The sequence below is a fragment of the Jaculus jaculus genome, chromosome 2, assembly GCF_020740685.1.
Source record: "Jaculus jaculus isolate mJacJac1 chromosome 2, mJacJac1.mat.Y.cur, whole genome shotgun sequence".
Lineage (NCBI taxonomy): Eukaryota > Metazoa > Chordata > Mammalia > Rodentia > Dipodidae > Jaculus > Jaculus jaculus.
In genome coordinates this window covers 18,785,871-18,800,436 of record NC_059103.1, presented here as the reverse complement: position 1 = coordinate 18,800,436, position 14,566 = coordinate 18,785,871, and the positions used below count along the sequence as shown (strand labels likewise).

Below are 14,566 nucleotides of genomic sequence, written 5' to 3'. Positions count from 1 at the left end.
TAAAAAATTAAAACCAGACCAGTAGAGACACTGAAAGATAAGGGATTGTAAAGATACCATTCCTGTGGCTGGAAAGATGGCTCAGCAGTTAAGATGCTTTCATGCAAAGCCCAATAACCTGGGTTCAGTTTCCCAGTACCCACATAAAGCTACATGCACAGTGGTGCATACATCTGGAATTTGCAGTAGCTGGAGGCCCTGGTGTGCCTATTCTTTATCTTCTCTTTCTGCTTGGAAGTAAGTGATTTTTTTTTTTTTTTTTTTTAAAGATACCAGGGCTGGAGAGATGGCTTAGCAGTTAAGGTGTTTGCCTGTGAAGCCAAAAAACCTATGTTTGATTCCCCAGGACCCATGTAAACCAGATGCACAGGTGGTGCATGTGTCTGGAGTTTGTTTGCAGAGGCTGAAGGCCCTGGCCACCCATTCTCCATCTGCCACTTACTCTCAAATAAAATGAAAACTAGTAAGATACCATTACTTTCTTTCTCATAATTTTTTTTTTTGGGGGGGTTTCGAGGTAGGGTCTCTAGTCCAGGCTGACCTGGAATTCACTTTGTAGTCTCAGGGTGGTCTTGAACTCACAGCGATCCTCCTACCTCTGCCTGCCAAGTGCTGGGATTAAAGGCATGTGCCACCATGCCTGGCTAAAAAATACATATATATTTTATTTTTTAAATTATTTTATTGTTTTTAAATTTTTTGGTTTTTTGAGGTAGGGTCTCACTCTGGTCCAGGCTGAACTGGAATTAACTGTCATCTCAGGGTGGCCTTGAACTCATGGCAATCCTCCTACCTCTGCCTCCCTGGGATTAAAGGCGTGTGCCACCACACCTGGCTTATATATATATTTTAAAAGATACCTTTCCTGAGGTATACATGAACCCTGAGCAGCAAACCCCCAGCCTGCTCTGGGTCTCCTGAGCCCCTGCACACATGGTCTTTGTTGCGATTGACAGCATCCTGTAAGGTAAAAAGATGCGTTCTGTATGTTTTCAGTGGGCACAGTCTTGTGTCCTTTCCCTGTAGCATCCTCCTGCTGGGGTCAGGTCAGCCTCAAAGTTCAGGAAGTGTTAAAGTTGACACTTTAGTGGGTTGTTTGTCTCCACTCTTCACTTTTTCTTGCCTTTTGTCTATAACAGCAGTGGCTGGATGGAATACCTTTTTTTTTTTTTTTTTTTTTCCTCCCCAGGTAGGGTCTCTAGACCAGGCTGACTTGGAACTCAGTCTGTACTCCCTAGCCTCTAATTCAAAGTGATCCTTCTGCCTCCGCATCCCAGGTGCTGGGATTAAAGGCACGTACCACTATGCCTTGCCCTAGAACACTTTTATTTTTATTCATTTGAGAGAGAAATAGAGTGTGTGCTAGGGCCTCCAGCTACTGGAAACAAACTCCAGATGCATACGCCCCCTTTTGCAGCTGGCTTATGTGGGTCCTGTGGAATCGAACCTGGGTCCTTTGGCTTTGCAGGCAAGCGCCTTAATGGCTAAAGCATCTCCCCAGCCCCTAGAACACGTTAAAAAAAATATTTATTTGGGGGAGAGAATGGATGCATCAGGGCCTCTAGTCACTGCAAACAAATTCCAGACGCATTCACCACCCTTGTGCATCTGGTTTACATGGGTACTGGGGAATTGAATCTGGGTTCTTAGGCTTTGCAGGCAAGTGCCTTAACCTCGAAGCTATCTCTCCAGCCCTAGAACACTTTTCCCCTTATTTGTGTGTGAAAGTTCATCTCCATCCTAGACAGAATACAAGCCCACATCTTCCTTCTATATTATACTGACCTGTGATGTACTAAAGTCTCAAGAGATTTTGCTTTAAAACTGTTTGGCACTCATGGTGAGCTATTGTGCTTTTTCCTCTCACAATTTAGAGAATAGCAGAATTGCCAGATGAGGGGAAGTAGTTCACAGACCAGCAAGCACATCACTGTGTCCTCAGGTCAAGCTTATTGGGAGTTCAGGTACTACCTATATTCTTACAATCCCAGCACTGAGGAGGCTGGAGCAAGATCATGAGTTCAAGGCCAGCCTGGGACTATAAACTGAGTTCCAGGTCAGCCTGGGCTAGAGTGAGACCTACCTTGGGAAAAGGTGTTCTTCTGTCTCAAAACAAGAAAACACACACACACAAAAACTAAAAACCACCCCATTTGTGAGGATCCTGAATTTCTCTTGCCTTGCTAATGGGTGAATTATGAGTGGCTTGAAGCTGCAAGAATAGTAAGGTGTGGGGGCACAGCTGTCATCTTAGCACTGGGGAGGATGAGGTAAGATGAGTGAATTTGAGGCAGCTAATGCTTCAGAACTAGACTCCAAATAAAAAAATCAGTGTCAGGCTGGAGAGATGGTCCAGTGGTTAAGTGTGCTTCCTGCTCAAGCACGAGAACTCACATCAACAGTGGGCTGTGGCTGTGCATGCCTGTGAGCCTAGTCTTGCAGGAGGACAGAGGCTCAGGAATTGTTGAGAGGTCATGAAAAAATGACAAGCTCCAGGATCAGTAAGAAGACGAATGGAGAGAAGAGTGATGGGGTTCATCTGTTCTGTTCTGCCGCCTTAGGCGAGTGTACCCTGCTGCAGGTGAGCACATGGGGCAGCACAAGGGCACATACACATACAACATGCTACACACAGACAACAACAACAACAACAAAAACAAAACCAGGGCTGGGGAGATGGTTGGGTGCATAGAGTGCTTGCCCCAGACCTCATATAAATCTGGAAGCTGTGGGGTTTTCTGTACTCCCAGCAAGCTTGGTGAGATGGAAAGCAGATGTGGAAATTTTCTGGAAGCTGGAAGACCATTTTAGCCTGGTGAGGTGAGGATGCCAAAAGTAGTCCTCTGACTTCCACATGTGCCTGTCCCCCCACCCACAAAAAGGTCAAACTCAAAATATTCTTTGTTTATTTCAGAAAGAAGGAAGGAGGGAGGGAGAGAGAAAATGGGTGCGCCAGGGCCCCTTTATGCATCTGGTTTACGTAGGTCCTGGAGAATCAAACTGGCTTTGCAAGCAAATGCCATAACTGCTAAGCCCTGTATTTTTGGTTTTTCAAAGTAGGGTTTCACTCACTCTAGTCCAGGCTGACCTGGAATTCACTATGTGGTCTCAGGATGGCCAAAATGAGCCTCCTACCTCTGTCTTCCGAGTGCTGGGATTAAAGGCATGTGCCACCAAACTCAGGTCTATTATATTCTTGGATCAAGACTCAGAATTAGGGCTGGAGGAATGGTTTAGTGGTTAAGGTGTTTGCCTGCAAAGCAGAAGGGCCCAGGTTTAATTCCTCAGGACCCACATAAGCCAGATGCACAAGGGAGTGTATGCGTCTGGAGTTCGCTTGCAGTCGCTGGAGGCCCTGAAGTGCTTATTCTCTCCCTCCCTCCCTCTTTCTCTGTCAAATAAATAAAAAGTATAAAGACAAAGTATAAAGACAAGATCTCACTCAGCAGCTAAGGCTGGCCTGGGACTCTTGGTGATCCTCTTGAAAAAGAAAAAAAAAAAAAAGACTCAAAGATTCACTTAAATTTCTACAACACAGTTTTGGACTGTAGAGACCCAGCTTCATTCACAACGATGAGGGCCTGAGTTCAAATCTCCAGAACCCAGGTAGATAACTGTAACTACATCCCACCTGAGACCAGTTATCATTAGTGCTTGCAGGTTCTACAATCAGTAAAAAAGAGACCTGGGCTCAAAATAAAGATTAGGCAGACAAGTATTGGGGTTGGACACCTAACATTCCATTCCAGCTCCTACAGGTGAGCAAGCAAGTGACCTGCAAGCAAATGGGACACTGCAAGGGCATATGTGCATATGCCACACACAAAAGGGGCTGGAGAGATGGTTCAGTGGTTAAGGTGCTTGCCTGCAAAGCCTAACAACCTGGGTTTGATTCCCCAGGACCCATGTAAGCCAGATGCGCAAGGTGGTGCATGTTTCTGGAGTTCGCTTGCAGTGGCTGAAGGCACAACCATTCTCTCCCTCAAATAAAAAAAAAAATTTGTTAACAAGCAAAAATAAAAATATATGTAATCCTTGTTGAAAATATTAATACAAACTTAAAATTTTATTTAAGAGTGACAGAGAAAGAGGCAGATAGAGAGAATAGACACATCAGGGCCTCCAGCCACTGCAAACAAACTCCAGATGCGTGTGCCCCCTTGTGCATCTGGCTAACGTGGGTCCTGGGGAATCAAGCCTTGAACCAGGGTCCTTAGGCTTCACAGGCAAGTGCTTAACTGCTAAGCCATCTCCCCAGCCCTACAAATTTTAATTTATGTAAATTTATATAACAATAGCTATGAGTGAAATAGATGGCATGTGGGTTAGGATGGGTGGATTAGTATAACTATGTAGTGAAATGACCTAAATTAATACAATGTGATATACTGTTGTATGGTGGCATTAAATAGAAGTGAAAATAAAACCCTTGACTCCTAGCTGGGTGTGGTGGCACTCAGGAGGCAGAAGTAGGGGGATCACTGTGAGTTCAAGGTTACCCTGAGAGTAGAATGAATACCAGGTCAGCCTGAGTTTGAGTCAGACCCTACCTGGGAGTGGGGAGAGGGGAACCTTGACTCCTAGCCAGGCATGGTGGTGCACGCCTTTAATCTCAGCACTCTGGAGGCAGAGGTAGGAGAACTGCTGTGAGTTCAAGGACATCCTGAGACTACATAGTGAATTCCAGATCAGCCTGGGTTAGAGAGAGACCCTACTTTGAAATATAAAAACAAACAAAATCCCCCAAAACCTTGACTCTTGCCGAGACAGGTAGAGCAAGCATGTCTGTAATCCCAGTACTTGAAGGTGGAGGCAGGAGGAGCACAAGTTCAAGGTCAGCCTTAGCTATACAGTAAGAGGCTAGTTTGGGTTACATGAGCTCTTATTTCAAAAAAGTAAAAAAAGCAAAACAAAAAGGAAGCTGTCCAGAAATACAAGGCAGACCTTAATAAAAATAATAGTAGTTTTATTGATTACATATAATTTTAGCTATATTAACATATATTATAAACTTTAGGAATTAGTAATAAATGACTTTATATTTTACCAAGAATAAGTAGTGGTAGCATGTTTGATGAAAATTAAATATTTAAGTCCTGAATAGTCATTATAGATCTAGAAAATCAGGAAGTCATCATCCAAGTTTATAGTAGGACACGATAGTCACTCCTTTTGCGACACACTCCCGTAATCTTATATATTTACCCAATTTACTCTTCATCTGTAAGAGTCACCTCTAACTTTCCTTTTGAAGAAACCAAAAAACCAAAAAAACATGAGACAGTAGCCAAGTGCTACTCTGGACTTTATATTTTGGGTTTTCCATTTTTGCCTGAAACCTCAACTTACAATTAAAATGAAATCACTCCCACATTACACTGATGTGTTTAACACAGGACGGACAATGACATCGCTTTAGCAGATCAGATATACACTGGTTCAACTGGAAATAAAACACCGAAGAATGTCACTCAAATGTCTCATCTCCTTCTTCCACATCTTTCAGACTGAGCACTTCCAAAGACCCCTTGCCTTTAGTTTCCTTTTGTATTAGCTCATCGATTTCCCTGAAGCAGCCTGGGTCGATCAGACACACCTGGAATATTTAACAAGCCGTTCAACACATGAACACAAATAATACACAGAACAAACCCAGTTCAAATGCTGTTGGGGCCAGCAGCGCTCTCAGAGCTTACACTGCAGTTCTAGGTGTTGCAGATATGGGTGGAACAGCAGGCTGGGTTCTAGGTCAGCCCTGACTCTTGGGAAGGGTACTCACCTCCTTGCCTAAAGGCTCTACCCAGGTGGCACTGAAGCTCTATGGCAGAGCAAGCACTTGCCCCACACTGCTAAGACCCTGGGTTCAATTCCCAGCACCCACCTCTACCTAAAAGACTTAAGGGGATTGCAGTAGATACTGGTATCTAGTATTAAGTTAAGGAAGTGATCCAAGTTTGCTATGTAGTCAAAGTTGGCCTTGAACTTCTGCCTCCAACTCCCAAGTGCTGGGAGGGATTATAGGAGTGTACCACCAAGCCCAGCTCAACTTTAACTCTTATTTTTAGTTGTCCCCAATAGAAGATTCACTGCAAAATATATCCTGTCATTTATAAGAAAACAAACATGACCAACATAAGTCTAAGTAATTGTTTCAACAGGCAAATAAGGAAATCTTTCTTGTTTGTCTCACTCATGCCCAGGCTGACCTGGAATTCACTATGTAGTCTCATGGTGGCCTTGAACTCATGGTGATCCTCCTATCTCAGCCTCTGGAGTGCTGGAATTAAAGGTATATACTACCACACCAGGCAAATAAGTAAATCTTAAATGTGCTTAATTACAATGTAGTCAACCCTGACATGTTAGCTTAATATGAAATAACCCCCACAGGCTCATCTGTTGAAATCTTTTGTTCCCAGGTGCTATTTTGTCCTTATGGCACTATTTTGGAATGTTCCAGAAACTTTAGTAGAAGGAAAGGAATAGCTGGAGGAGGTGGATCTGGGGGTGTGTCTCTGAAGACTATACATGGTCCTAGTATCCTCCCTGCCCACTTCCTATCTGCAGGTGTTCTGCCCAAGTGCAGAAGGGGCCAAGCAGCCTTGGACCTTAAGTTTTCTCTCAGGTATTTTGGTCAAAGCTACAGAAAGTAATACAATATTCAGGACAAGTAAGCATGAAGCAAAGAAATAGAAAAAAAAGAAAAAATTTTAATCTAACAATTTCTAGACCAAGTCTCTTACGGGGCCCCCCACCCCAGCCACCATCAGCTTACAATCTCCAGCTGCTGACCATAGTCTTCACTTTCTACCACCTTGATTAGTGACTTCAACTTCTCTTTCAGCTTCTTCCCCTCGTTCACTGGGAGGATGAAGCGAAGTCTCATGTGAGCACGTTCTATTTTCATCTTCTCCTTCAGCTGCTTGATCACTTCCAAAGCCTGTGAAGACAAAATCCACAGTGCTTGCTTGTTTCCTGTGCTAGTGGAACGAGGTGTTCAAGAACAAAGCAGTTTCCACTGAACTGCAGCAGGCCAGTAGCTTCTGAACTGTGACCCAAAGAACATAAGAAATTGCAGAAGGCTCAGGAGATGGCTCATCACTTAAAGGTGTTTGCTTACAAAGCCTGCTGGCCTGGGTTCTATCCCCCAGGTTCCATGTAAGGCCAGATGCACAAAGTGCTGTATGCATTTGGAGTTTGCTTGCACTGGCAAGAGTCCCTGGTATGCCCATATTCATTCATCATTCATTCATTCTCTCTCTCTCCCCCCCCCCCTCTCTCTATATATATATATGAAATAGCTATCTAAATGAAATCATATAAGAAACTGGAAAGACTGGAATGAAATGAAAATAAAATAATCCAGTGTTTGAAAAACCACCAGTGAGTGCTGAAGAGATTGCTCACTGGTTAAGGCGCCTGCTTGCAAAGCCTGACCACCTGGGTTCGACTTCCCAGTACCCACCACGTAAAGCCAGATACACAGTGGTGCATGCATGAGCTAGTTTGAATCAGTTGGAGGCCTTGATGCACCCAATCTCTCTTCTCCTCTGCCCTCTCTTCTTGCAAATAAGTAAACAAACAAACAAAAAAAACAACATTGAGAGCTGTGGATGTAGCTCAGCAGAAGAGAACTTGCCTAGAACTGCAAGCAACAAACAAATGTAAAATACTATCCAGAGAGTGGGGAGAGGGACAGAAAAGATATGCAGACATACATCTGAGCTTCTCCAGAACAGAGTGTTTCCAGTTCTTTTGGCTGCAGAGACTTCTAAATCTACAACTCCACGCTTTGAAGACCTGATCTTCCACCTGAGTTAATATCATTAATCACAGAACTGTGGTGAGACCAGAGATACAATCCTTAGAAAAATGGACTAGGGTATTCCATGAACCTTCTTTTTTTTTTAAAAATTAATTTATTTTTTATTAACAACTTCCATGATCATAAACAGTATCCTATGGTAATTCCCCCCCCCCCCTTTCCCCTTTGAAACTCCAATCTCCATCATATCCCCTCCCCCTCTCAATCAGTCTCTCTTTTATTTTGATGTCATGATCTTTTCCTCCTATTATGATGGTCTTGTGTAGGTAGTGTCAGGCACTGTGAGGTCATGGATATCCAGGCCATTTTGTGTCAGGAGGAGTGCCTAGTAAGGAGTCCTACCCTTTCTTTGGCCCTTAACATTCTTTCTGCCACTTCTTTTGCAATGGACCCTGAGCCTTGCACATGAACCTACCTTTTTTTTTTTTTCAGGGTAGGGTCTTACTCTAGCCCAGGCTGACCTGGAATTCACTATGGAGTCTTAGGGTGGCCTCGAACTCATGGCAACCTGCCTACCTCTGCCTCCTGAGTGCTGGGATTAAAGGCATGCACCACCACGCCCGCTTGAACCTTCCTTTTTTAAAAAACAAAACAAAACAAAAACATGGGTATTAAGGAACTGAACCTGGGTCAGCAGACTTTGCAAGTGAATGCCTTTATCTGCTCCCCAGCCCTGCATCCCCCTCAATTTAAAATAAAAAGCCTCCACAAAGAACTTTCCTGCTACATAAATGCCTTGTAGACAGTTCCTACAGGCCTTGGGCAGCTTCTGGCAGCCTTGCTTCTGCCTTTCCAGGGAAGAAACCCAAGCTCCACTGCTGCCCTTAGTACAAGGCCTGGGGGTGGGGAGGGGAAGATGAGGACTTCAGAAGTGACAATTGTGAGAAGAATCTGGTGTCAACTGCCACACAGGCTGGTCTTGGGTGGTTCCGATCACAGAGGAAAGCAAGTGTGTGAACCCACAAAAATACAAGAGGACACGTCTCTGCCCTATTTGGACTGCAGCATGAGGCTCCCAGACAGTGTGAGGAGTGCCATGAGATGCTACTAAAGTAAGTGAGATCTTTATGGGGGAAAGAAGAATCCAAGAAAACCAGAGAAATCTAAATGAAAGACCAATAATCATTTTTTGGATCTGTAATGTGTCTAGAACAAGACATGATCAGGGCTGTGTAGACAACTGGACCCAGTTCTCTACAAGGAGCCTTAAAAAAAAAGGCGGCAAAAAGATTTTAAGCAATTTGAGAAAAATGAGGCCAAAATGGTCCAAATGAGGACCCAACCCAAGAGAAATGCACAAGGAGCCACATACGCTATTGTGGAGTGGCTCCAGGATCTGGGAGACTACTAGCAAGAGGTGAGTCAGTGCAGGTGTGCACACCCTGGCCTGTGAACGTGGCATGGCACACCCAGCCCATCTCACCGGGCTGACACTGGGCTCAGCTGCTTCTGATGGATTGGATGCTTCTTTAATAACCTGTTTGGCATGAGAACTCTGAAGTTTAGACATGTCTGCCAAGATACATCTTGAAATTCTGACAGATCTTACTACTTTGTCTCCCTAGAACTACTCTTCTGGAAAGTATTACTGTGACCTAGCTAGCTAGCTGACTAGCTGTTTTTCTGTCTGTCCATCCATCTTTTCTTTCTTTCTTCTTCTTCTTCTTTTTTTTTTTTTTTTTTCCGAGGTAGGGTTTCACTCTAGCCTAGGCTGACCTGGAATTCACTATGTAGTCTCAGGCTGGCCTTGAACTTGCAGTGATCCTAATGCCTTTGCCTCCTGAGTGCTGGAAGTTTGCCATTATGCCTTGACTAACCTTGAACTCTTTTTTTAAAAAATATTTTATTTGGGCTGGAGAGATGGCTTAGTGGTTAAGGTGCTTGCCTGCGAAGTCTAAAGACCCAAGTTTGATTCTCCAGGTCCCATGTAAACCAAATGCACAGCATGGCACATGCATCTAGGCCCTGGCATGCCCATTCTCTCAATCTCTCTGTCTGTCCCTCCTTCTCTCTGGTTCAAATAAAAACAAAATATTTTATTTGCACTTACCTGCTGTTTGGTACTCTTGTTAGGTTTGACTGAATAGTGGATGTCCTTCATGGCTCTCTCGATAAGGATAACAGTGTAAGGTCTCTTTGTTTCAGGGTTCACACATTTGTCTGCCACAATGGTAGCAATGTCTCTAAACATCTGCTCCAACTGTGTATGTCTTTCTTTATCTGATACTTGAACTTCTCCTTTAGTCAAAATCTACATGACAAACAAAAACCCCCAATAAATTTAAGAAAGCAGTTGTGTTTCTCTACTCCTCAAGAATTAGTAAGTAGACAGGAGTTTTTTTTTTTGGGGGGGGGGGGTTTCTGAGGTAGGGTCTCACTCTGGCTCAGGCTGACCTGGAATTCACTATGTAGTCTCAGGGTGGCCTCCAACTCTCGGCGATCCTCCTACCTCTGTCTCCCGAGTGCTGGGATTAAAGGTGTCCGCCACCACGCCCAGCAGAAAATGAATTTTCAGGCTCTCCAGCTATTAATATGCAGGACTGAACTTCCCTTAAAGCAGGCCTTGGACCATGCTGCCCACTAAGATCCTAGATCCTCACCTAGCGAGGACTGTGTACAGAGAGCATATAGCAATCTTAGCAAAGACATTTGATTTGCAAATATGCCACATCAAAAAATATATACAATGAGTTAATTTGTTAGAAAGTTTGATTTTAAGTTTGGCAGATACAGGAGGATTAGGAGTTCTAGACCAGGCTTTGCTACACAGAGTTTGAAACCAGTCTTAACCACACAGTAAGATCATTTCTCAAAAAACTGATGTCTTGGGGCTGGAAAGATGGCCCAGTAGTTAAGGTGCTTGCCTGCAAAACCTAACAACCTGGGTTCAACTCCCTGGTACCCACATAAAGGCAGATGCACAAAGTGGCACGTGCATCTGGAGTTTGTTTGCAGCGGCTGGAGGCCCTGGTGGGCCCATTCTCTCTCTCTCTTCTATTTCTCTCTCTGCTTGCAAATAAATTAAAGTCAAAGTGATATTCTTATGTGTTCCTTCCAAAAATGGTATTTTAAAGTTGAACACTTATGCTGTAAATGAACATGGGAAGCAGGTATGCTGCACAGCCTACCTGCTTACAGATTTCAGTCTGGTCGTCTGTACCAAATGCACTGATGAGGTCTTCCTTCTTGGCAACCTGACCTTTGGAAACATTTACAAACACTGAATGGGTCTGCAGAACTTCATCAAGGTCTTTTTCCCTTGGAAGGGCAGGAGAGAGAGTCTTGTGTAAATCTACTAGATTCTTGGAAATTCACTCACATTTAAATACAAGATGGCAATGAGATAAACAGCATGAAACAATCAGTATTACAAGCTGGGCACGGGAGTGAACACCTATAATCCCAGTACTTGGGAGTATGAGGCAGGGGCAGGAGGAATCAGTTCAAGGTCAGCTGTGGCTATATGAGGCCCTATCTTAAAAAAGAAGGAAAGATGGCTAGCGGTTAAGCGCTTGCCTGTGAAGCCTAAGGAGCCTGGTTCGAGGCTCGATTCCCCAGGATCCACGTTAGCCAGATGCACAAGGGGGTGCTTGCGCCTGGAGTTTGCAGTGGCTGGAAGCCCTGCCGCACCCATTCACTCTCTCTCTCTCCCTCTCCTTCTCTCTGTTGCTCTCAAATAACTAAATAAAAATAAACAAAAATATTTTTTAAAAAGTAGGGGCTGGAGAGATGGCTCAGCTGTTAAAAGCACTTGTTTGCAAAGCCTGCTGGCCCAGGTTCAGTTCCTGTTACCTACTTAAACTCAGATAAGCCTTCGTTTGCAGTGGCAAGAGACACTGGTGTGTGTGTCTACACATACACACACACACACACACACACAAAAGAAAACAATCTGGGTGGGCATACAAATGAATAAAAAAAAAAAAACTAAGCAAAAATCCCAAATTTTCCTAAGGTACTCTTCGTGTAGAGGTACAATCTTAAAGCTCAGATCCCCGAACCCCCCCTTTTTTCCCTCCCACTTACTCGCTAGAGAGAAAAGTCACTATTTTATGTAAGGGAAATAGGGTGTGGTGGGTGGGGTGTGGCTAGGAATACCGGTCCCTAGATGGCAGTAGTGAAGACACGACTACGCACTTACAAGAAACCCTGGGTTCCTGAGATGACGGACATATGAAGTACTATTACAGTATCTGAAAGCTTCTGTCGTCATGAAAAACTATCACAACGACGGGCTTCTCTTCACTGATAATGTTTAAAAGATGAGGCTCCTGTATTATTATTCGAGGAAAACGCCCACAATTTTGTTCTTTTTAAAAGTTGTAGCTATAGTTTTCTTTCTTTCTTTCCTTTTTTTTCTGAATCTCTACTGCCAAAGCTGGCCCAAAATTCAGGCTGTAGCAGTAAGCCTACTTGCCTCGGCTTTCTAGGTGTAGGCCACCATCACCAGCAGCCTCATGAAAGCCAAGCCAAACCCACACAAAAGGAAGCCCAGGCTGAGTGAGTCGGGCCGTGGTCCTGAGCTCTGCGGCTCCGGCCAGCCGGGAGGACAGGGAGGGACACTCACACGCCGCTCCGCCAGCCGACGACCTTGTTCTTGTAGCAAGCGATCTCGAAGCGTTTCCCCGCGCGCTTCATCCGTACCACGGCCACGTTAGTCAGGCGGATCTGGTTGGTGGGGGTGAAGATCGACATGGTGGCTGTTCACGGACCTCAGGCCACCGGGCCCGAGATCCACCACAGCCAGCTTGTGGACCACCCGGCGGCGCGCTGAACTCTAACGTCCGCTGAGCGAGCTCCGCCCAGCAGGCCTCCCCAGGGCGTCGGGCGGACTTACTGCGCACGCGTCAGACGGTGCGTAACCCGGCGAGCGGCTACGCCTGCGCGTTGGCGCCTTTGCGCCATATATCCGCGCCCGCAAAGTGGGCGCGCTGCCGTGACGTCACTGGCCTTAGCAGATGAACTTTTTCGGGGTAGGATCTGGAATTCCCTTTGTAGTCTCAGGCTGGCCTCGAGCTCCCGGTGACCCTCCTACCCTTGCCTGCCGAGTGCTGGGATTAAAAGTGTGGGTCACCACGCCCGACGCCAATGAACTTTTTAAGGGTTTTGACAAGATTGTGGGTGGTGGTCAATGGGAACACAACTGTCTTGTTCTTAGTTCTGCAGAGTTCGGGGGCCGCACTCACATACACCTCTTATTAAAGAGAAATGTTTAATAATACTAAAGGATGGAGAAAAGTGCAATGAGCCCTATCATGGCACTTCAATAGTTATCAAGACATTTTCATTCTTTCTTTATTTTGTTTCGGGTAGAGTCTCAACTCTAACCCAAGCTGACTTGATACTCTGTAGTCCCAGGTTGGCTTCGAAGTCAGTGATGCTCCTACCTCTGTCTCCCAAGTGCTGCGATTAAAGGTGTGTGCCCACAATGCCCTGCATTTAAAAAATATTGTGTGTGTGTTTTTAAAAAAAATCTGTTTGCCAGGAGAGAGAAGAGTGGGGAGTGGGTATGTGTGCACGCCAGGGTTTTCTGCCACTGCACACGAACTAGAGATGCACGAACCACTTTATGTGGGCGCTGGGGAATCGACCCTAGACCATCAGCATTTGTAAGCAATCACTTTAACTGCTTTGCCATCTCGCTAGGCCTCATTCTTGTTTTAACCCTAATCATTTTATTGTAGTATTTTTAAAGCAACTCATTGGGGATGGTGGCATCTGCTTGTAATACCAGCAGTTGGTCCAGGAGTTCGAAGCCAACCTGGACTACAAGACACTGTTTCAAGTCCCGCCCCTAAAGCAAATCTTCATATGGTTTTGACCTTAAATATGTTAGCCTAACGAGGTTTATTACATCTCAATGTCATTTAGTATCCACCACATACTCTCTCTTCTTAAATCATACCTTTTCGCAGCCAGTCTGTTCCACTTAGGAACCAAACAGCCCCCACACCGCACTGCCCATTTTATCTCATTTCTTTTTCTTTGGTTTTGTTTTTTGAGGTAGGGTGTCGATCTATTCCAAGCTGATCGGGAATTCACTATGCACTCTGGTGGACTTGAACTCATGGCGAACCTACCTCTGCCTCCCAAGTGCTGCAATTCAAGGCGAGCGACACCACACCTGGCCCAGTCCCCTCCCCCAAACAGTTCTCCCTCGTTTCCTATTTTTAAATCTCCGATGTCACTTATTAAAATTTTTTTCTATTTTTAAGCCGGGCGTGGTGGCGCAGTGCTTTGATCTCAGCACTTGGGAGGTAGAAGTAGGAGGATCGCCGTGAGTTCGAGGCCACCCTGAGACTACGTAGTGACTTCCAGTACAGCCTGGGCTAGAGTGAGACCCTACCTCAAAAAAAAACAAAAAAAAAACAAAAAAAGTGTTATTTTTACAGACAGGAATTCTCAATCCTCCTGTCTCAGCGTCCTGAGCTCTGGGATGACAAGGCCCACACCTACGAGCTGCCAGGCAATTTCCCAGTCTTTTCCACACAGCCTTAACCCACTCAGAAGTAACGCAAACCTAGCCGGAAGCACTGGGACTTTGTCCCTTCGCGCTCAGCTAGTAGGGTCCTTCTGAGCCCGCCCCTTTCTGCTCTGAGCCAATCCGACCAGGACCGGAAGCGCTCCGTCTTCTCTCACAGGACTGGGCGGGGCCTCTCTCTGGAATCGCCCTTTCCCTCTAAACCAATCCCAGCAAGCATCAGAAGCGCTCGGCCTTCTTTCACGGAGCTGTGGGCTGGC

At 45.2% G+C, this 14,566-nt stretch overlaps 1 protein-coding gene across 1 annotated transcript; it reads right to left on the bottom strand.

Moving 5' to 3' along the window:
• Positions 1-4,949: 4,949 nt before the first annotated feature.
• On the bottom strand, positions 4,950-12,646 carry Sbds (SBDS ribosome maturation factor). Its single transcript, XM_045144453.1, has 5 exons — positions 12,393-12,646; positions 10,954-11,083; positions 9,876-10,076; positions 6,776-6,940; positions 4,950-5,596 (listed from the first exon to the last, which is right to left on the bottom strand). Exons 1-5 carry the CDS (start codon positions 12,518-12,520, stop codon positions 5,468-5,470), a joined length of 753 nt encoding a protein of 250 aa, XP_045000388.1. The 5' UTR covers positions 12,521-12,646; the 3' UTR covers positions 4,950-5,467.
• Positions 12,647-14,566: the final 1,920 nt, after the last annotated feature.